Source organism: Xenia sp. Carnegie-2017, unplaced genomic scaffold (genome assembly GCF_021976095.1).
Source record: "Xenia sp. Carnegie-2017 unplaced genomic scaffold, XeniaSp_v1 HiC_scaffold_23, whole genome shotgun sequence".
In the NCBI taxonomy this organism is placed as follows: Eukaryota; Metazoa; Cnidaria; class Anthozoa; order Malacalcyonacea; family Xeniidae; genus Xenia; species Xenia sp. Carnegie-2017.
The window spans coordinates 72756-96611 of record NW_025813486.1 but is presented as its reverse complement, the minus strand read 5'-3'; the positions used below and the strand labels follow the sequence as shown (position 1 = coordinate 96611).

Below are 23856 nucleotides of genomic sequence, written 5' to 3'. Positions count from 1 at the left end.
GTTGGCGAGCCACATTATTTGATAATTCCTTGAAGGTTGGTTGGAATCCAAGGATATGTACTTAAATTTGAACATAGTATATTGAATTTTACCACATGTTAAATATTAAACAGAAAGGCCACTCTTTAGAAGTGTGCACCGCGTCCTTAGATCCGTTATCATTCCAGGAAGATACTTAGAGTTTTTCACTTGTTTCCAACCACGGCAACTACACGACGTTATTCTCACAATGAAATCGAAATAATTTCAATATAAGAATTGACGTGGTGTCATTTCAGTGGTTGGGAACAAATGAAAAGCCCTAAATATCTTGCTGGAATAATTGCTGCCAATATGCGCGGCACAACATACGCGAGGAGAAAAAAATCAAAGGGCCCGACACTTGCGACCCTTCTGCGCGTATGCCTAGTCAACTTAACCCACCGAATTCATGTTCATGGTAACGACTAACTGTATGTACCACTACCAATTATCGAGGATTAGCTCGCTCAGTCACAAATTTTCGAATATATCATACGCGCATGCGCAGTCGACTTAATCAGCTGCCGAAGTTGATGGTCATGGCAACGACCAACTACATCCACACTCCATTAACTAGCACTGATTTTGAGGTAAATAGCATGCTTAGTAACAATTTAATAAAGAATTCATAAGCATAGCACTTGCGCATGTGCAGTCCACTCCACTAACTGTTTACAGTCATGGCAATGACTAACCATATGTACTTGCACTAAAGTTGTGGCATTTAGCTCACTTAGTCGCAAATTATTAAAGAAATCGTCTGGGCATGCGCAGTAGTGACTACAATAATACCACAACTATCGTAAAGTCTTTGAATTTATGTATATAAATATAAAGCTAAATATATGTATAATATATGTCAACTAGCAGTGGAAGCTGGGTGCGATATGTATGCAGTGGCTTAGGGGTCCAGACGTTTCGGGTCGCGACCGCACTCTCCCTGCGTACCCCGAGCAAAGCCTTCGCAGGTGATCTCGGGGTCTGATGGGCGGAAGCTTGCTATTGACATCCCCAAGTAGGATAGCGTGGAAGGGGCCGAAATCTCCAACCGAAACGTTAACATGCAGCGTTCTAGTGCCTTACGCTTAAGAAGGTATCGGGAAGCATGGACCGAAAACGGGGGTTTTTTGCTTTTGAGTTCTATCTTTTTGTTTACAAGAGTTCTTCCTATTAAATAAACCAAGCAACGTTTCAATTAACTTCTTTTGACACTGTACCGTTTTTAGGCACTTATAAGTTAAGACAACCTTAAACGTTTTATACTTACTGTTTCTCATGTATCACAACAAACCTTTCTTGGGCTTCATGGAAAACAACGATTATCTATTTCCCTTGATTAACGTCTAGTTCTCAATTATCTCGGGGTATCGCGAGGCATGGACCGAAAATGGGAATTTTTGTTGTCAATATGTGGGTTTTTCCTTTACAAGAATTCTTCTCATGAAAGACATGACAACTTAAAAGTATGCTCATTATCTTTTTAATAAATTGATGTATTTTTCATTGTTCTTTATCTTGGGATTCTACAATTTATTTCAAAGTTTTGATTCCGTAGAGTTGGACACATATCCAATTTACTATTTTTTCAATTGAATAAACTGCAGACTGAGTTTTCTAAAATTTGTGCTGAAAATTGCGAAATATGTTTTCTATAATAAAAAGCAGCGATGTACGTATACGTACCTTAGTTATTCGAGATGAAAAAGATTCTAAACATATATTTCTTCCCAAGATAATGCAATAACGTTTTTGCCTAAATAGAATGATGAAAGGTAGAATTAATCTATAGATCAAGTAAAAATCACCTACAAATTTGTGCGGTCATTTTAGGAACGCCGAATCCGGAATCAAACATCTCCTTAACTCGGACTTGACTTGCGTTAACGTTGGACTTACTTTTTCAATAAAGTAATTTCAAATAAGCAAAATGAGAATTATAAACCATTTTCTCAATATCAATTGTACTTTTACCTTCTTGTGGATATGTCTGTTTCCTCGTCGATATTCTCAACACAATTTTCCATAGTGGAACGAGTATAATACAGGATTAAAATTTACCAATTGCAAATAAAGTTTATAACTGCAGTGTAACTTAAATACGAAGTAAGCAAACTTTGCTGCTGAAATTCTTGATATATTGTTATTACACTCACCCTGTAACATACCTAAAGCAATCGTCATTTCAGTTCTTTTGAAATTTTTTCTTCCCCAAAGTCCTTTTCCAGTTTAGCAACAGGTCATTATTTTACAATTGACACGCACGATATCTATTTTACATTTGGCTAGATATAAGCAGTGGATTATTTAATTTGCAATAAATAATACATGGCTTGTTGGAAAAAATCCACTGATTGTGTACAGTTAATACAGAGATGGTTACTAAATAATGAAATTCTAGACATGATTTTGTATAAATATTTTTTTTACATTTGGCGACCCATATTTTATAGCCGAATCTTAAAAGTATTCGGCTACTCTTGTACATCTTCATGATTACTGTTGACAAAATAAGATTCAATCCCAGTTTTCCAAGTTAGGACACAGTGTAGTGTATTTTATCGAGACATTTCGTACAAAGACATTACTTCAATATCGTCGCTTTTTTGCTGGATAAATACCACTTCTTAGACTTCATAAATATCTTGATGGAACTATCATAACCAAATACACTGTATTTTCGCACCAACTAAAAATAAAAATATTAGTTTTATCTGTAAGGGAAAATCTCCACAGCAGATTTAAGATCTGAATTCAAAACACAGCTCTTAAAATAGTATGTAAATCACGCCCAAGCTTAGCAAAATCTGTCGCATGCTTCCTGACGGGAGGTGATGTATTTTTTTGAAGAGTTATTTGTCATGTGATAAAACTGAATTTTGTTTTTGAATTGTCGATTTAGCTAAGATTGAAGTGTCCATAATAAAGTAAGCACATATGTCAGCCGTAGGGTGAAGTTGAAATAAAATGCTTCAAATAAATCAAGCAGCGGTAATATGACGTGAAATCATGTTGTGTCATTTAAAGAAACAAATACTTGTCGCACAAAACTTACAACCTTTCTTAAGCGTCATAAATCATTTTAATTGTAATTTTCATATTAAGCCAAATTAGTAGTTTTCATTTTAAAAGGTTTTGTAAATTTGCAAAGTCAAAGCATGGAGAAATTGTTCAAATAAGTTTTTTGATGAGAAGCATTTTTTTCTGAATCATTTCTTTCTGAATCTTTTCCATTTGCTAAAATGATTTAACGCTTCTCCGAATTCTGGCTGCCGAGATCATGTGAACAGCCCATAAGAAACGGAACTTATCAAGCAGAAAAGTGACGACACTTAGAAATGGCACCAAAAATAATAGAATGTCTTTATACGAAATGTCTTAATTAAAAGACACTGCACTGCGTCCAGACCATTGAATTACACAGATGGAAGGCTACTTTAATCGATGTTTTGATGTCAGTAGCACCCAGTCTTTCCACGTAATATAAACACACTGCCAAAAGAAGAGAACTAAAGAATAACTCATTACTCGTATAAGATAGCTAAAATTTTTACCCCCATTCTCACCCCAATTTTATCCAATTCTTTCATTATCAAAGATTCCTTTTCATTTATTCAGGAAATTTTATTTTTGAATATCAACACTGATAATGTTGTAATGGTAAGTTTTGACAGCTATTCACTCATGACTTATATCTCCGTTGACGAAACCATTGAATGGATTATTAACCGTTTGTTTTCCCACCATAATTCTTTTCAAAGTCTTAGTCGCCCCAACTTTACTAATCTCCTAAACCTAGCAGTTAAGAATAGTCATTTTTTATTTGACGGTCATCTATACCACCAAGTTGATGTTGTTGCTATGGGCAGCCTTTTAGGACCTTGTTCGCTAGCATATTTCTGTAATTCCATGTAGAAACATGGCTCAAAAATTGTCATTCTGCCTTCAAACCTTTGGTTTAAAGAAGATACGTTGATGACTGTTTTCTCCTTTTTCGTACTGCTGTCCATGTGCAACCATTTGTTACCTATTTAAACCACAAACACCCCAATTTTGACATCACTTTTCATTGCTGTAATGGAAAGTTCTTCATGTCCATATACAGAAAACCTACGTTCACTGAAGTTTTTACTAATTTCCACGGTTTTATACCACTAACATATAAACGCAGTATAATATTATGCTTAGTTCATCACTTTTTTAATATTTGCTCCACTTATGAAAACCTCCATACCGAAATCGAAACAGCACGCAGATTATATATTTCCAATTCATTTTTCTGTCATGTATTTGATTACTGTGTAAAAATGTTTCTTGATAAAGTCTTTCAACCCAAACCACCTGCTCATACTGTACCCAAGAAAATACAGTATTTGAGCTTTCCATTTAGTGGTTTACGCTCATCCCAAATCCGCACACAAATTAATTGCCTTTGTAGTGCCCCTTTCCCACTCTGTGAAATACGATTCTTCTTTCGATAGACCAATCGCCTCTCCAGCCTGTTTCCTTTCAATGTCAAAGTGCCCAAAACTCTGAAATCAAATGTTGTCTATTCTTCTAAGTGTCAATGATGCTCGGCATCGTACGTGGGTCACACCACCAGCAACCTACACACTCAAGTTTCAGAGCAATTGGGCATCACTCCCTTGACTGGTAAACCTTCTAAGCATACCTGTCTTTCCTTTATATTATCAAAACTTAAATCCACAGGACACACCGCCGCCTTCGAGGATTTTAAAATACTTTCGTCATGCTCAGTCTCACAAGAGCTTCTTATTCACGAAAACCTCTTAATCAACAAAAGGAAACCATCTCTTATTGTCCAAGGAAACTCCATTGTCCTTCAATTGCTTTAACATAATTTTGTCCGTACTCATGTCTGTTTACTTTTTTATTGTGTGTATTTTTTGTTTCTTACATGATTTCTACTTCTCCCACATCATACCATCTTATCCCATATTTACTTTCACGTTATCATCCCACCATGTAATTTATTATTATGTAAATAGCTATTATATATATATATCCCTCTATACTTGTAATTTAAATTACATGTGAGAAGAGTAGGAAGTTTAGATGACGGAATTAAGTAAGATTGGCGGTATATTAAAGAAGGTAAAGGGGGTTTAGTTGCCTTGGGTGTTAAGAGAGGGCTTAAGTTTGGATATAAGAAGGCTTTCGTGAATAATAAGGTCATAATTGTCGGGCGTGAGCAAGAGTGAGATGTATTTGTTATATGGGAAAGAACTGGAGATGGTGGTAGACATAAAGAAGGTTTCCGCCTGGCAAATCTCTGGCCACGATTTAAATTGCTTATACTGTCAAGAAATAAATGCAGTTCTACATGTATTGCAATTGAATGTGAAGTAATCAGTAAAAATTACATAAAGAGAAAAGACTTTACTCAAGTTACAATTAACTTGTTTTTTCAAATCGTTGGGAGTTTTTCTAATAATCGTTAAATAGAACAACGAAATATTTTATTAAGATATCTTTTTGGACAAAATGTTTAAAGATTAGTTGCTTTAAACTTTAATATAACTGCATGAATAATTAATCTTCATGAATATGTTGACAAAATGTAACTGTTACTTAAAAATTGTAATCATTTAGAATTATGTACTTTTATTTTAAATAATTTTTACTTTGGTATCACTTTTTAAAAGTTGACTTGAGTACGTTGATTTGGTTTCATTTGAAAGGTCTAAATTTCATTGTTGCTAGATACAGTCTTAAATGTAAAAGTTACATGCATGCGCAAATAGTAAACACTTTTACAGAAACAGATGTGCTCCAGCGAAACAAAATATATTAAATTTATGATAATTTTGTATTTCATTATCTTTTGACAGCATTTTAGCAATTAGAACTTTTTTACGGAGCTTTGATGTCTATTGCGTGAACAGCATGCTCTCATCAAATTTCTTAACTAATGCTTCCTTAGTTAAAGCGAAACAAGTACTATAAGAAAACTGTACTGACAATATGAAATTCCCTTATGATGTACACAAGACAAAAATGGTTTTAAGACTCGTTCACACCGGCGATCCTATTGCTCGGAATGGATTTTGTTGGATCCTAAGAAACGGATCATGTGGACACGTCTAAAGTTAGCCTCCGACAGTCGGACCGTCAATCGAAAATATCGGATGGAAATAGAACTTTCTTTATACTTCATTCATCCAATATCATGAAGGAAGCCGACAGCTAACTTACATAGATTCAAATAAGACTTGAAAACATGAACAAAAATACAAAAAAATGCATCGATAAATGTACTGCATATCACAAATGGCTATTTACAGGACTATAAATATATAAACGAATATAAATATCAACAAAATTTCTGTACTGTCTGAACAAGCAACCAAAAGTTGGAACACAACAAATGGGATCCGACGAATCTGATCTCGTGAACGGGAATTTTTACTTTGCAACAATAAAATACCGGATGTGGCAAAAAATGTTCTTTCTCGTGCTACAATGTTTAGCTCAGGATTCCGTATTTAGGTTGACAAGGCGATTCCATATATAAAGCACTAATAAGAAAATATACTACGATTTCGTCAAATAGTCAGTAACAAAACAAAAGAAATATCATATTGCCTTTTAAAGAAAGACAAAATACTAACTTTAGAGTGTAGCAACTTAATTTTTGAATTTACTTCAGTGTTCAGGCTTTTTTCAATCATACGTAAGTAAAACTAACCAATCTCTTCCATGAAAGAATTAACTTAGCTACAGGCAAAATCCAACCCCATGCAACCAAAGCGCTATTCATGATCACCTAACTATCAGGTATAACGCGCAACACATAGCTAACTGACATTTTGAACTTGACACATTAAATGACCTAAATTAATCACATGACTTTTCACAATAACAATAAAACTAACTTTATACTGTCCTCATTTTAACATCCTAATGTTCTAAGGTTTTGATTTTCTGAATTGAGGTGTTTTGTATAAAGGTTTTAAAAAACTTCAGCTGAACACAACTTTGAGGTCTTCTAAATGCCTTGTATGTTTCCTTTCTAACTCCTTACTCTAAATTTGAATAGTAACACCTTTCCAATTATTTCTTTTCATTGCTTAGATCATTTCTAATTATTTGAAACCGCGCTTGCTTGTAAAAAATCAATTAACCGGATAATGACTTTGAAATGTAGTCAAAATGATGCCTTTAGGCCCTGTCTCTTGCAAATATAACTCTTATCTGGAGTTTACAAGATGCTATTTTTTTGGATCCATTCTGTAATAAAATGTAAAGAATTTGGGTTGTTTAAACAACTTATTTTGCACGCAGTAAAGTTAAATTTAATCTGATGCAATTTTCCAACAATATTATATGTTTTTGCAATATTTACTGAGATAAGGCTGTTTTAATTAAGACAGAGTTTTTTGAGAGAAGCAGAAAATTAGTTACATACCTACTCAAATAATATTATTTTTAAAGTAGTACTGAATTTGACCTGCAGAAGTAAGATGTCCTTTTCATTATCATTTTTAAATGAATGAAACAATATGACGAAAAAACAGACAATTTTTGTTCGTGTGTATGGCTGCGTGCTTCACTTGTACATATTTAATTATTAATGCCCATATTTACATTTTTTGTTTTTCGAAACCTGCTTTCTTACATTGATAAAGTGAGATAAATTGTTATATTGTACGATTTTTCTGTAAAAACATGAAGCATAATTTAAGTGTAATGTTCCCTTTTTAAATTTTTGTTAATAGCATAACTTTTTCAGTTATTGAGTAGAACGAGGAGAACGATTTTTATGCTCACCCTTTATAAATAGAGTAAACATCATTAAACATAAGGTAATCATCATTTCATTACAGAAAAGTACTTAAAGAAACAAACGCTATAAAAGCTAATATGTTTATGGTAATTAACTTATAGCTAAGCTGCCTTTACTTTGACGAGGATGTTTATGTAAGACAAAATGTTTTTAAAAAAATCTATAAAGGTGCAGTTGGCAATATTTTTGTGTTTTGAATATTTTCTTCAAATCAGTTGTTTCAACTTTTGCTATGATTCTTCACACAAAGGTAAGGCACATTGTGTAGAAAATAGTATAAATAGATTTGGTCGTGAAATGTAAAAAAATTGCGTTTACATCCAGAATCTTTTCTCTTATCAAAATTGTTTTTGACATATTTCGTGTTCATTTTAGGTCAGAGACTATGGACCGATGTATATAAAAAAATTAATGTCAAAAGTGAGATGGAATGCATTGTTTCCTGCGTTAAGGAATCATGTTGTCGATCTATAAACCACAGGAGAATATTAAGTCAAGGAAGTTGGAGTCTTTGTGAAATGCTACATAGTGTTCTCAACAACATTAATAAAAACGATTTAAAACAAAATCGATTTTATGATTACATTTTTTTCAACTCCCCTTTCAAGGTAAAAATAAATTTTAAGTCAATAGAAGAATAATTGTGTTGGTAAAAATGTTCCTTCAGGAATACATAAGTATTATGTCAAAAAAATGTATATCTAGTTATGTAATATCTTAAAATATCTGTTATTTAAACACAAATTGCTTGTTCTCCATCACAAATATTAATTTTTGTTGTTTAGGAGTACAATAAAACATGCGAAGTCCAATCGTGTAAGTTTAGATGGTTTTTACAAACACTGTGGTTTTTTATTTTGATGTAAATATAAGAAATTTTAATTTATCCTTAGCACTCAACAAAAGTTACGATTTGCTCTTCAAAAATGCACATGTTGAGAACGTGGTTCTATTGGATAATGCGATGCCCAATATGTCAGCGATAACGTTGATGTTTTACGCAAAAATTAACTCAAGTCAACGAATGGCGGTGTTTTCTTACGCTATAGAAGATAGTCCCGATGAATTTTTTGTTGGCGTTGAAAGAAATTTCCTTGTTGTCATATTGCAGTCCAAGCATATTTTGTAAGAGGAAAATGTTATAGTTTACTTTCTTTCTTAGTAACAACAACTCATTAAAATTGCACATCTAAAATTGTATGAGTTGCGTTAGCTTTAAAATAGCTTATATCACGAAATATTTTTTATTTTTAGAAGACTTAAACACAATACATTAAACTATTTGCTGTTATTGCGAATAAACATACTCATTTATTTGCATCGCTCATTAATCAAAAGTTTGTTGAAGTGCACAAAAAGATGCCATTTTGAACACAACACACACACAAGACATTTGCGTTAGGTTGATTTGCATTAGTTTTTTAGGTGGCCCAGAAGTCCGTTTAAGTTTTTTATTCAAACGATATGTGTATATAAGGAATACATTATTTGTTTTATGTACATTGTTTGTCACGCAAGCGATCTCGCGTGACTTCCACGTTTGTTTGCTTAAAAGGTCTTATATTTTTAACAAGGTTGGCAACTCTTAACACAAAATTACCGACCGTTAACACAAACACTTTCACAAAACTGCAAATATCACATAAGTACATGGCAAAACACGTAAAACAATATCACGTAGGTTTTCCCAAAAATTTGCCAAAACCCCTTAAAACATTTGCATTTTTTTATACTTAGAAATACATTTGAGTATTAAAAAAGTACAAAAATATTGTAAATTTATTTGTGATTTAGTGTGTCAAATATTGCACATAAATGAAATTATCTATTTACTATTTACATAAATCGATTGAATAAAAAAACTTACACAGATTTCTGTGCCGCATATAGTAGTTTACATATAAAACTTTCGATATGCACTGTTTTGAAAGATAGGTTTTAATGCTAAGTTGAATGTTTTTACTTATTGAAATTTGGTCCAAAGTTAGTATAAAAGAGGGGATTTGGTGACAACAGAACACACTGAAAATGTAAAAAAAATTTTTGTTCATTGAAAAAAATTTCCAGTTTCTTTATTTGTATCCATTAAAATAGCGTTTAAGAATTCTTAAAAAACAACTTGTTTTGGATAAAGAAGTCTAGAAGTATGCAGTTACGATATAAAGCTTTTTATTTAATGAAAATCATACTAGTTGCCTTAAACTTGCTTTCTTTCCTTATATAATAGAAAACTCAACATTTCGGCAGTCAACGACGGTATCTGGCATCATCTGGCCATCATAATTGGTCGCACTCGTAAAAAAATATTTCTTGATGGATTTACAATTTATAACCAAACTATGGTCAGTCATTCATTACCATTATTACATGGTGGCGGTGTTGTTGCTATTGGTCAAAAACTTGAATGTGAGAATGGTGTATTTGATCCGAATATGTCATTTGTTGGTAAAATAAGTTATTTAAACTTGTGGAATCATGACGTTATTTGTGAGAATTCCAGTCCTATGGTGCTGATTAATGATAAATGCACCACTGGTCTAAATAAAAGTACTCTTGTAATCAAGTGGAATCATGTGTACCAATTTACAAGTGAAAATGTTGTTAAAGTGCCCTCATCACGTAAGTTTAGTAATTCTAATTGGCTTTTTTACTCCAATAATTTTATAATCAAGATAACATTTTTTAAAACAATTCTAAGTAAAAAAACTACCAGCGCATTTTACTAAAACTCATTTTCTTTCAAGTGGTTATGACTTGTTAATTTTTTAAAAAAAGAGGAAATTGTACTTATTAAATTAAAGTAAAAAGGTGCAAAAAAAGAAATTTATGCAGTAAATTTAAGATATGTAGATATTAAATTTATTTTGTAAATTTAAGTTCATTTTTTCACACTTTGATACGAAATAGTTGTTCGTTCATAAATAAATTTATCCCTACACCGATCCAATGAAATGTGTTCGTAACGCTTTTGCTGCTTACATTAATACATTAAACTTTGTGTTGAATATGGTGGTGTTATTGACTGGAGATTTAATGGAACTTATTTATATCCAAAACTCAAAGAATGTGGTGAGAATAAATGTGTAACATAGCATTCCCTTTTTTCACACTTTGATACAAAATAGTTGTTCGTACATAAATAAATTCATCCCTGAAAGTTCATCATCGGTTATGTAGAAAAAACATGCAGTAACAAAGGAGAAATTTTCTCAGAATGCGGATCTGCTTGTGCAAAAACATGTCGTGATATATCACGTGGTTTAAAATGCAGTGAAAGATGCATTCCTGGATGCCAGTGTCCAAAAGGATCTTACTTGGACGACAAGAATCATTGTGTTCCTATGAAGGAATGCCCATGTTTCTTTGAAGGAAGTTATTACAAGGCGGGTGAAAGTGTGAAAGTTGGACGTTGTAAAACCTGGTCGGTATTTCTTTAAGCATAATTATATCAATAATTTCTATCTTCACTATAGTTTCGTTTTTTTGTTTTATGTCTTTTCGTTAGTACGTGTAATATGGGAGCTATGGCGTGTGTGGAAGACCGAAAATGCTCCTCCAAAGGTAATAATAACAATGACTTTTTTACATGTCTAGCTACAACATGTAAAGTACTAAGCTATGAGTACATTTGCTAAAAAAAAAACAAATTTTACGTTAAAGTTGAAGAAAATGTGAATGTTTTGGAAACAAAATTTTTTTCATGATTAGCCGTAAGAACATTCATTCATTACACATAAATATTTTGTTTTTTATTTATTTGCATGTCAATGAATGCTCTGTTAGAAACGTTGTGCGAGCAAATTAAATATTTTTATAGGTCCTTGTGAGTCTTTTCCATGCAAAAATGATGGTGTTTGTTCTGAGAAAGGAAATACATTCTCTTGTAAATGTAAAAAGGGATTTCAAGGCAAAACTTGTGAAGGTTTGTTACATCATACTTTTGCACTAAAATTTGACGAGACAACTTGCAACACACGGTTTTTTACTCTAATGTAGCTACATTTTACATTGGCATATGATAGATAATTAACAAATAGATAACATTTAACCACTGTCTCGCCCCGGTGGCTCGTGGCCACTTTTGTAGCTTTTATTACAAAGGACGTCTTACTCGTGTAACTATAACTGTATAGACAACGGTAAATGTTATCTATTTCTTTTGCATAATAAAATCAAAGGAATTCCCAAATTAAACCGTCAAACAGTTTGTTTTCTTTGTCCCCCAACACTTGGAACATTGAAATGTCTGGATTATCAAAATATTGCGCTTACTTGATCTATAAGGTTAAAGAAATACTATTGGTTAGCTTAATCACGTGATAAAATGTGAATGAGTAACAAAATAAATAAGCAATGGCTGATCAGTGTTTTTGAAATTTTGTTATCGAAGACGATGTACAACTTAATGTTTGAAAACTGGGTTTTTTCTTTTCTTTTTGCTCCAATACGTCAACTGCCTGAACTAGGTCTTTGTGAATATCTTTATTTTCCACTCAGGGAGGTATTGCGATAAATTTTCAAATATATCTGCAATTTGTATGTTTTAATTAACACGAAATTTTCTGTGACGTCAATTCCGGGCGTCTGTCCTTTTATAGATCATAGTTCTCGACCAATGAAATTGCTCAAATTCTTCTGGTTATTATATAATACATACATGGATCATTAGTATCTCAACTTACAAAAAGAAATGATAAAGCTTTCAATTGCACCAAATCATATGCGATTTTATTTATTTGATAGTTAGAAATATAAACCTATAGTATTACTAAACATTCATGTGTTTTAATAAGAGAAATAGTTATGATCAATTAACCCACTGAAAAAAATTATATTAATTTAGTTTTCCTTTTAAAATTTCCGATGTTTCGGGATATGTAATTTTAGAGGAAATAAATATAGTGGAGGGCTGTCTAATGCTTAATTAACAAATACAGTTTTATAGCATGCTCTCTACATTTATGTGTCGGAAAAATGTCAAGTAGTGTCATGGCTTTGAATCGTTGGGGACAGTGTTATTAAGGATTAGAGAGGAGAGTGCTTCTGCTACGGATAGGTACTCATAGATTTTCTTATCTCAAGAGGGTGGGGGTTGTACAGCGGCTAAGGTATTTTCTTAATGACGTTCCCGATAATAGTTATATAATTTGATTTAATTTCCAGTTAAACTGTTGCTGGAATTGCTTGAATATATATCCAGAGTTTTTGGTTAATACATACTTCAAATTTTCCCCATTCTGCGTACTCAGTTCGTAAATGTAAACGGAAGTATAATTTAGACTAATCGTATGGTCTTTCTTTACACATACAGAGTTAACACCAACACCTTGCGACTCGCGTCCATGTAAAAACGACGGTATTTGCACAAACAATGGAGATAAATTCACGTGTGAATGTGCTTCTGGTTTTAAAGGCAAAACATGTGAAGGTTTGTTCATTGATGAGTTTTGTAAAATAGCTAATTTTTAAGAAAAATAATTTAATGTTAAGTCAAACATCATAAATTGCCATGATACAATGATTAAATCTAAGGTGTTCCGTAATTTTGTATTTTGTTCGATATTGCCTATTTATTAATGCTTTAAAATGTTTTAAGTTATGTTATAAAGATCATTGTAATGTATAAATAGCTAGACAATTTAAGCAATTGTCTCATGAACCTGAGAAATTCAGGTGACTCAACGGGATTCGAACCTATGACCTCTGCGGTGCCGGTGCAGTGCTCTGACCAACTGACCTATGAAGTCACACAGTGGTGAGCAGGTCAATTTTGTTGGGCTCATGTTTTCTCGTGAAAGGATTGTCATATGAAAGAATGTTTTATGCAGTGCGGTGTTTGAAATTAAATGTAGATATGATCTTCGCACTTTGCTGGACAATTTAAGCAATTGTCTCATAAACCTGAAAAATTCAGGTGACTCAACGGGATTCGAACCCATGACCTCTGCGGTGCCTGTGCAGTGCTCTGACCAACTTAGCTGGTTAAGACAAAGTCCTTTCGCGTTTATAGCTACTTATCATATTTTAGAACGAAAATATATCAAAAAACGGCAAATATACGAATAGCTATTCAAGAGTTTTATGATTAAGCATAAAAAATTCTGTTGTATAAGGAACTTTACACTTAAGAACAACACATATGTTTTAGAAAATCAAATGTTATTGGCTTCAAAAGTTCAGTACGATGAAAAATAAATAAAAAAAGAAATATTTGATAAAATGAACTGTCGTTTCATCTAAGCCTAATTTTTTGAACAAGTCCTTTTTACATAGCCACACACTTAAAATTCACAATTATTGAAAATCAGTTTATTATTTTCATGTTCAATGACTTATGCAACAATTGAAAATCATAATTTTCTTGTTTTTGGTTTATTAACACATTTTGCGTGATTTGAATATAAACGTTTTCGAATACTTGCATGCCTTTTTTTTTAAGATAAATCACGATATTTGGTATTTTTTTTTCAATATATTGCTGTCAATTAAAATTACAAAAAATAAAGTTTTTAATTTTAACATAATCATTGTTAAATGAAGATATGATCTTCGCACGTTGCTGGACAATTTAAGCAATTGTCTCATGAACCTGAAAAATTTAGGTGACTCAACGGAATCCCGCTTAATTTCAAACACCGCACTGCATATAACATTCTTTCATAAACATTGTTACCGAATTAGTGTGCTGCGCTCCTTTGCATTTTACATAAAGCTCAAAATTTGTCTGACGGTTTTTTTCTAAAATATGTTTTTATATAGTTGGAGTTTGTGATCATAGTCCTTGTAAGAATGGTGGTTCGTGTGTTGTTGATGGTAGTTCATACAAATGTACATGCCCTCCAGACTTTATTGGTATTCATTGTGAAACAAGTAAATGGAAATCTTACATTCATTGTAACACTACGTAACTAGAAAAAATGCGTGATCCGATATCAGGGTTATACATAATGCAGTAAAACGTTCACTGATGTAAACATTTTTATTGAACAAGCTTTCGTGTGTCTGTCTACAGCCTTCGACATGTTAGCCTCCGTCGAAGGCTCTAGACAGATAGACGAAAGCTTGTTCAATAAAAATTTTATATCAGTGAACCTTTTGACTTCACTACGTAACTAACACATATATATGGCTTAAAATAATAAACATGTAGTTTCATACTATAGTATCATGTTTTAGCAAAAACTAGAACATTTGACTGGTTTCACCTTTATACAAATACAATATCGTGTCTAAATATTATAAAGTTGGTATTTTTCAACAAAAGTCAATTTTGGAACTGCATCTTTAGCAAATAGATTTACGTACTCTAACAGAAAAAATTATGTTTTAAAAATTATCTTACAAATAGTATTTTGGGTTTTATTTTAGAAGTTCCAAATCCTTGTGAGCCAAATCCATGTAAAAATGGTGGACAATGCAACATTTTGGGTAACAGCTACACATGTAAATGCAAACCTGCTTTTGGTGGAAATAACTGCGAACATTCACAATGTAAGTAAAATCAGCAGAAATTTCATTCCCAGCTACCTAATTACTAAAACAACCTGTGATTTCTGATTCAATTTTGTTTGTTAAAATTTAATTCAAAAAATTTAATCTCAAGACATGCTTAAATAATCTTCGTTCTGCATGCTTTCATGTTGTTCATTATTAATAATACTTAACTGGCATGATGGAGAAGACCAAGTGCAGGGCAAAGAGTGTGTGATGTAACTTGCAGAAAACATTGAACATTATTTTCGTTTAAAAGTCACATATCAACTTAAAAATAATGATCAGTCCGTCATTTAAATGACTTTTCTAAACATGTTAATGCAGCAAACATAGACTCTGCAGTTTTTCATGAAAATTCCGCTTTCCTCAAAAAAGGTAAAAAAAGAAAAATCTGTCCTTTGAACGATTATAGAAAGTCAGGAAACATTTCATATTGCAAACTTTAACATCGCACTCAGCGTTTTCCACCATGCAAAAATATTTAACTGTATAAATATTGATATAGTTCCTGTTTCATGTTGCATTCTTTATAATTTCTGTAGCAACATGCATTGCATCTGGGGATCCTCATTACACCTCATTTGATGGCAAAAGATTTAACTTCATGGGAGATTGTGAATACGACTTTGCTAAAGATTGCAGCGAAAACAAACTTTTTACAGTCCGCACTAAAAATACGCGATGTGGGAGGCGTGTCACTCAGGCGTGTACAGCGGCTGTTAAGATCTATATAGCTGGTTACTTCATTCAGTTCACTCGTCAAAGACGTTCCGCAGTTGTAAACGGAGTTAGGCTTTCACAATTTCCAATAGTTCGTCCTGGTATGTGTTTCTAGGTTATTTTTCTTGACATCTTTTAAATTAATCTTTATAATAAAAAGGAAAGTTATTAAAGAGCTTAAAATTATGACAGTAGGTAAACCCTATTGTCACCTCATTTTAGTAGAACAAAGAGATCTTTTGCTTTTAGTATATAACTATGTTTTTTTTAAGGATTTAAAATCACTAATCCCAGTGGGAGTTGGCTGGTTTTTACTGCTGACATCGGAATGTCGACGAGTTGGAACAGTAGGACATACGTCAAAGTCACCGTTTCAGGAAAATACAAGGGAAAGATATGCAGCACATCTCTATGTGGCAACAACAATGGTCGTCGAGATGATGACAATCAATACAGCAGAAAATGTGCGTCATCATCTCAACCATGTATCATTGCTTCCCAGAAGAAAGCTGTAATAGATAAATGTCACTTGATGAGCGATGCTTCATCTCCATTCCACAAAGCGTGCAACCGTTATGTTGATCCAGCCGCCTTGATCAGTAATTGTAAATATGACGCATGTCGCTGCACAGATCCAATGAAATGTGTTTGTAACGCTTTTGCTGCTTACAGTAAACTTTGTGTTGAATATGGTGGTGTTATTGACTGGAGATTTAATGGAACTTATTTATATCCAAAACTCAAAGAATGTGGTAAGAATAAATGTGTAAAATAGCAAACACTTTGACACAGAATAGTTGTTCGTACATAAATAAATTTATCCTTGAAAGTTCATTATCTGTTATGTAGAAAAAACATGCAGTAACAAAGGAGAAATTTTCACAGAATGCGGATCTGCTTGTGCCAAAACATGTCGTGATATATCACGTGGTTTAAAATGCAGTGAAAGATGCATTCCTGGATGCCAGTGTCCAAAAGGATCTTACTTGGACGATAAGAATCATTGTGTTCCTATGAAGAAATGTCCATGTTTCTTTGAAGGAAATTATTACAAGGCGGGTGAAAGTGTCAAAGTTGGACGTTGTAAAACCTGGTCGGTATTTCTTTAAGCATAATTATATCAATAATTTTTATCTTCACTATAGTTTTGTTTTTTGTTTTGTATCTTTTCTTCAGTACGTGTAATATGGGAGCTATGGCTTGTGTGGAAGACCGAAATTGCTCGTCCAAAAGTAAAAATAACAATGACTTTTTTCCATGTCTAGCTACAACATGTAAAGTACCAAGTTATGAGTACGTTTGCTAAAAGAAACAAATTTTACGTTAAAGTTGAAGAAAATGTGAATGTTTTCAAGACAAAAATTTTTTCATGATTAGCCGTAAGAACATTCACTCATTACACATAAATATTTTGTTCTTTATTTATTTTGCATGTCAATGAATCCTCTGTTAGAAACGTTGTGTGCGCAAATTAAATATTTTTTAGGTCCTTGTGAGTCTTTCCCATGCAAAAATGATGGTGTTTGTTCTGAGAAAGGAAATACATTGTCTTGTAAATGTAAAAAGGGATTTCAAGGCGAAACTTGTGAAGGTTTGTCACATTATACTTCTGTATCAATATTTGACGAGACAACTTGTAACACGCGGTTTTTTATCCTAATGTAGCTACACTTGACATTGGCATATGATAGATAATTAACAAATAGATAACATTTAACCACTGTCTCGCCTCGGTGGCTCGTGGCCACATTTTTAGATTTTATTACAAAGGACGTCTTACCCGTGTAAATATAACTGTATAGAAAACGGTTCAATGTTATCTTTTTGTTTTATATAATATAATCAAAGAAATTCCCAAATTAAACTGTCGAACAGTTTGTTTTCTTTGTCCCCCAACACTTGGGACATTGAAAAGTCTGGAGAATGCAAATATTGCGCTTACTTGATCTATAAGTATAAAGAAATACTATTGGCTAGCTTAATCACGTGATAAAATGTGCTTGACCTACAAAATTATCAAGCAATTGCTGATCAGTGTTGTTGAAATCTTGTTATCGAAGACAAAGTACAAATTAATGTTTGAAAACTGGGTTTTTCTTTTCTTTTTACTCAAATACGTTTACTGCCTGAACTAGGTCTTTGTGAATATCTTTATCTTCCATTCAGGGAGGTATTGCGATAAATTTTCAAATATATCTGCAATTTGTTTGTTTTTATTAACATGAAATTTTCTGTGACGTCAATTCCGTGCGTCTGTCCTCTTATAGATCATAGCTCTCGACCAATGAAATAGCTCAAATTCTTCTGGTTATTATATAATAGATATGTGGACCAGTAGTATCTCAATTTACAAAAATAAATGATAAAGCTTTTAATTGCACCAAACCATATGCGATTTTAGTTATTTGATAGTTAAAAATATAAACCTATAGAATTACAAAACATTCATGTGTTTTAATAAGAGAAATAGTTATGATCAATTAACCCATTGAAAAAAATTATATTAAGTTAGTATTTTTTTAAAATTTCCGATGTTTCGAGATATATAATTTTAGAGGAAATAAATATAGTGTAGGGCTGTCTAATGCTTAATTAACAAATACAGTTTTATAGCATGCACTCTACATTTATGTCTGAACATTTTTTAAGGAGTGTGAGGGCTTTGGATCGTTGGGGACAGTGTTATTAAGGATTAGAGAGGAAAGTACTCGTGTTACGGATAGGGACTCTTAGATATTTTATCTCAACAGGGGGGGGGGGTTGTACAGCGGCTAAGTTATTTCTTAATGCCATTCCCGATAACAGTTGAATAATTTGATTTAATTTCCAGTTAAACTGTTGCTAGAATTGCTTGAATACATATCCAGAGTTTTTGGTTAAAACATATTTCAAATTTTCCCCATTCTGCGTATTCAGTTCGTAAATGTCCAAGGAAAGTATAATTTAGACTAATCGTATGGTCTTTCTTTACACATACAGAGTTAACACCAACACCTTGCGACTCGCGTCCATGTAAAAACGACGGTATTTGCACAAACAATGGAGATAAATTCACGTGTGAATGTGCTTCTGGTTTTAAAGGCAAAACATGTGAAGGTTTGTTCATTGATGAGTTTTGTAAAATAGCTAATTTTTAAGAAAAATAATTTAATGTTAAGTCAAACATCATAAATTGCCATGATACAATGATTAAATCTAAGGTGTTCCGTAATTTTGTATTTTGTTCGATATTGCCTATTTATTAATGCTTTAAAATGTTTTAGGTTATGTTAAAAAGATTATTGTAATGTATAAATAGCTAGACAATTTAAGCAATTGTCTCATGAACCTGAGAAATTCAGGTGACTCAACGGGATTCGAACCCATGACCTCTGCGGTGCCGGTGCAGTGCTCTGACCAACTGACCTATGAAGTCACACAGTGGTGAGCAGGTCAATTTTGTTGGGCTCATGTTTTCTCGTGAAAGGATTGTCATATGAAAGAATGTTTTATGCAGTGCGGTGTTTGAAATTAAATGTAGATATGATCTTCGCACTTTGCTGGACAATTTAAGCAATTGTCTCATAAACCTGAAAAATTCAGGTGACTCAACGGGATTCTAATATAGCTAGTTTTTAAGAAAAATAATTTAATGTTAAGTCAAACATCACAAATTGCATTGATACAATGATTAAATCTAAGGTGCTCCGTAATTTTGTATTTTGCTCGATATGGCCATTTTATTAGTCCTTTAAAATGTTTTAGGTTATGTTAATTAATATTATTGTAATGTATATTGAATAGCTTGTTAACAAGTATTATTTGATTTCCTTTCTTTATTTTCGTATTTTGTCTTTGTATATTTTATCGTATCTTCACTTTCGCATTAATCGTATTTTATACTGTCTATACGGCGCTTGCTCCTTCTTCTAAGCTCAAAACGAAAAGAAAACTAAATGCTCATGCTTTGTAGGTCATTGCAAATTACAATAACACATGCATAACCCCGGTAAATATTACAAAACATTTGAAACTTGTCAATTTTGTATTTAGAGCTATCATTTGATTTTTCTGTAAGGTTAAGACAAATTCCTTTCGCCTTTGTAGTTACATATCATATTTTAGAACGAAAATATATAAAAAAAACCTGCAAATATACAAATAGTTATTCTTAGTTTTATTTTTAAGCATAAAAAGTTTCTGTTGTATGAGGAACTTTACAATAAAGAAACAACGCATATGTTTTAGAAAATCAACCGTTATTAGTTTCAAAAGTTCAGCTCGATGAAAATAAATAAAAAAAGAACTATTTAATAAAATGAACTGTCGTTTCATCTAGGGCTAATTTTTGTGAGCAAGTCCTTTATACACAGCCACATACTTAAAATTTACAATTATTAAAAATCAGTTAATTATTTTCATGTACAATTTGTGTGATTTGAATATAAACGTTTTCGCATACTTGCATGCCTTTTTTTGTAAAATAAATCACGATATTTGGTGTTGTTTTCAATATATTGCTGTCAATTAAAATTAAAAAAAATATAGTTTTTCATTTTAACATAATCAGTGTTACCGAATTAGTGTGCTGCGCTCCTTTGCATTTTTCTAAAATATATTTTTTACATAGTTGGAGTTTGTGATCATAGTCCTTGTAAGAATAGTGGTTCGTGTGTTGTTGATGGTAGTTCATACAAATGTACATGTCCTCCAAACTTTATTGGTATTCACTGTGAAACAAGTAAATGGAAATCTTACATTCATTGTAACACTAGTAACTAGAAAATTGCGTGACCCGATATCAGAATCATACATAATGCAGTAAAACGTTCACTGATAGGAAACTTTTTACTGAACAAGCTTTTAGTTGTCTGTTTACAACCTTCGACATGTTAGCCTTCGTCAAAGGCTGTAGACAGACAGCCGAAAGTTTACTCAATAAAACATTCTATATCAGTGAACGTTTGACGTTTGACTGTAGGTGATTTAGGCATTTTTACTGTACAAATCTAAGCCAATCTCCTAAACACACAAACTTTTAAACGAATCAATCACAATTAAGATGCAAACTGGTGATTTTTTTGTAAGGCCTTCACAATGCTAAGTATCATATTTTTAAATCGAAATCACAAAACTTGCTTGTGATATGAGAAAGTAATTTCTAAAAAAAAACATTTATTCAAAAATTTGTAATCAAATTAAAGTTGAAGAAAATTCTGTTTTAACACGTATTGTCAGTCGGCAAATGTTGACGAATTTTAAAATAAAATCGGTAATCGGCACAACTGAAAGCGTAGATGAAGGAAAATATAAATGAGTAAAAATTTTATCTTACTATAGTCAGATTAGGAAGTCAAATACAAGAATTTAAACTTTGTCTAGATGTCTGGGTAAGCTGTTATATTTTTATGGGTAAATCCTTATTTAACATGACATTGTAAATATGTTACCCTACATATTTTAATCTGTGGGTTTAGTGGGTTTTTTATGATTTCCCTCTGGCTGTTAGCGGCAATATATTTGCTCCCAATTTTAATTCAACAGGAAGCAAGTTTAGTTTAACAAATCCATAAAATTATTCTATGTTTTACTGACTTTTGTGCTTGTAATCTAGTTTTATCTTGCAGCGTTTACTTCTGCTTTGCCTTTGATTAATTTTACGTCGTGCACGAGTTTTTATCAAAACGTATAAAAAAGACAACTTGTTTTGTATTGATTATTTGTTTTGATGACTTTCATCTTTTATAATCTTAAGCTTGTGTTGTTCTGTCAGCATGGTCTCATTGATTTGAATAATAAAGTTGATAACGGATAAAATTTTATTTTAAAAGATACTTGTTAATGCTTCTTAAGCAGTAAAACAAAATAAAATAAGTCTTTTTATGTACTTGTCTTTTCAATATATCTCCATATTACGATGTTTCCACTCTTCATTTTGACATTCAACCTCCCCCCCCCAGTTGTGATCACTTGGCAAGGGCCAAGAGTTTAATAACGTTCAAAACCACTTCAAAGCTACTTATGCACAAAATCGCATAATAAAGGATTATTTTTTACCTCCATTCTGTATGCAACCAATGAATACTGTCAAATAATAATGTTGCTTCAAGGATTTTATTTTCAGACACAATAAAAACTTCTTTAATGAATTATTGCTCTGTCCTTTCATTTTTAAATATAAATTACGTTATTTATTTAGTCAACGTTAAACCTGTCTGCGTAAATGCAAATTGGTGGGGATCTTTCGACAAACAAGGATGGTCAACTTGTAACACCACAAACCAGTTTATCACTGGCTTATATCGCAGCACATTAAGTCCCAACTATGATGGACTTTACCGTCTTGAAGAAGCCAAATGCTGCAAATCTAGTCCAATATATATTGGACAGGAAAGTATTTGCCAATATGCTGACTGGTGGGACTCTTTCAACAAGTTAGTATTTTTCCCCAGAATCAATCTTTTAAATGGTGTTAATTGTCTGTTGGTTCATTTTCTCAGTTCTTGCTACTAAGAAAATGAAGGAAACGTAAGGAATTTGGATACATTACTTGCACTATGATTTAAAATGATTAACTTTTGCGATTGTTTAGTTTAACGTAAAAAATGCATATCAATATTTACAGGTTGATCCAGGATAGTGCTTACTATTCTAACTTTCAATTTTGATTTTTATCAAGTTTTGTACTTTATTGTTTTTGTTACCTAATTTTGAACACTGATGGTATTAGTAGCAACCAATAGCCGAATCATTCTTAGCCTCTTAACGTGGCAACTTGAACACAAGGCGCAATGTCTTGAACAAAAGTTGTCCTTAAATTTAGTGAAAAATTTTTTTTACGATCTTTCGTCTGTTGGTTTTCCATGTGCTCGTAGCTAGCTACATTTTAACTTGTGTAGCAACACTTTTCTAATGAAGATTTACGTAATTAAATTGACGCATTTAAGACTGTATACATAAACCTATAAATTGTATGAAAAAATAAGCAGGATAAGCTGTTTAACTCGTAATGCTGAACAACAACCAAAACGATTAAAAATAGTAAATGCAATCATCTGTGTGTGTCATTCAATCATAAAAAAATAAAGATAGAAACTTATTGCCTTAAAAATATATTTCAGAACAGGGTGGAGTGTTTGTTCAAATGGATATTTTCTAAATGGTCTCTATCGCTCAAAGGGAGAACACTTACAAAACATCGAACAGGGAAAATGTTGCAAACCAGTCAATCATCCCGAAAACTATGATAACTGTCAGCATGAATATATCAAAAGTGATTTCAACAAAAAAGGATGGACAATATGTAAAAAAGATGGCTACTACGTCACTGGATTAAGACGAGATTCTGGGAATTGGCTAAAGGACATTGACAGTTTTAAATGCTGTAAAATGTGGAGTGGTAAGAATCACAAAAACTAATTCTTTTTCAATATTTAAGTAAAATTAAATGTTTCATTATCTCTGTTTGTGTAGGCTGAAGCCCTATGCCAACTACCTGATAAATAACCAAGTAATGATTTTATAAAAAAAAGTTGTTGTTGTAGTTAGAAACTGTTATTTCAGTTATTTTATTAACTCGTTTTTCAAATAAAGCTTTGATACAAAAGGAATGTGGATATTTTTGACTTTTCATAGCACAAACTGCATGTCCACGAAGTTTTAACGCAAGATTCCCTTCATTTCTATAATCACACTTGTCTGTATAGTTTTATTGTATGATTATACACGTAGATGGGCTTTACTTTTATGTTCGTGAGAACAGTTGCGATAATAATATTCAAAATTGTGTATCTGTTATTTGTTAAAAATCAGCTATCACTCCTACTTAGCGAGAAAAT

At 32.3% G+C, this 23856-nt stretch overlaps 2 protein-coding genes across 3 annotated transcripts; both read left to right on the top strand.

Moving 5' to 3' along the window:
* The first annotated feature begins 10820 nt into the window (after positions 1 to 10820).
* Positions 10821 to 20800, top strand: LOC124447929 (fibropellin-1-like). Its single transcript, XM_046998924.1, has 14 exons — positions 10821 to 10894; positions 11003 to 11246; positions 11331 to 11386; positions 11643 to 11747; positions 13137 to 13253; positions 14585 to 14695; positions 15194 to 15316; positions 15862 to 16140; positions 16312 to 16791; positions 16889 to 17132; positions 17216 to 17271; positions 17526 to 17630; positions 19019 to 19135; positions 20649 to 20800. The coding sequence occupies exons 2-14, from the start codon at positions 11167 to 11169 to the stop codon at positions 20798 to 20800; spliced, it is 2025 nt and encodes a 674-aa protein (XP_046854880.1). The 5' UTR covers positions 10821 to 10894; positions 11003 to 11166.
* Positions 20801 to 22125: 1325 nt separating this feature from the next.
* LOC124447658 lies at positions 22126 to 23624 on the top strand. 2 transcript variants are annotated; one of them, XM_046998627.1, is made up of 3 exons: positions 22126 to 22452; positions 23140 to 23417; positions 23492 to 23624. In XM_046998627.1, the coding sequence occupies exons 1-3, from the start codon at positions 22163 to 22165 to the stop codon at positions 23494 to 23496; spliced, it is 573 nt and encodes a 190-aa protein (XP_046854583.1). In that variant the 5' UTR covers positions 22126 to 22162; the 3' UTR covers positions 23497 to 23624. The 2 variants fall into 2 exon arrangements, with proteins under 2 accessions (XP_046854583.1, XP_046854582.1); XM_046998626.1 differs by lacking the exon at positions 23492 to 23624 and having other exon boundaries at positions 23140 to 23487.
* The last annotated feature ends 232 nt before the right edge of the window (positions 23625 to 23856 follow it).

What these genes read in the sequence shown, in the direction of transcription:
- LOC124447929 (XM_046998924.1), top strand. Translation starts at nt 11,167, where the DNA reads ATGAAGGAATGCCCATGTTTCTTTGAAGGAAGTTATTACAAGGCGGGT. An exon ending in TCCAAAACTCAAAGAATGTG is followed by an intron (nt 16,792 to 16,888) that starts GTAAGAATAAAT and finishes TCTGTTATGTAG; the next exon opens with AAAAAACATGCAGTAACAAA. An exon ending in CCGAAATTGCTCGTCCAAAA is followed by an intron (nt 17,272 to 17,525) that starts GTAAAAATAACA and finishes AATATTTTTTAG; the next exon opens with GTCCTTGTGAGTCTTTCCCA.
- LOC124447658 (XM_046998626.1), top strand. Translation starts at nt 22,163, where the DNA reads ATGAATTATTGCTCTGTCCTTTCATTTTTAAATATAAATTACGTTATT. An exon ending in TGGTGGGACTCTTTCAACAA is followed by an intron (nt 22,453 to 23,139) that starts GTTAGTATTTTT and finishes AATATATTTCAG; the next exon opens with AACAGGGTGGAGTGTTTGTT.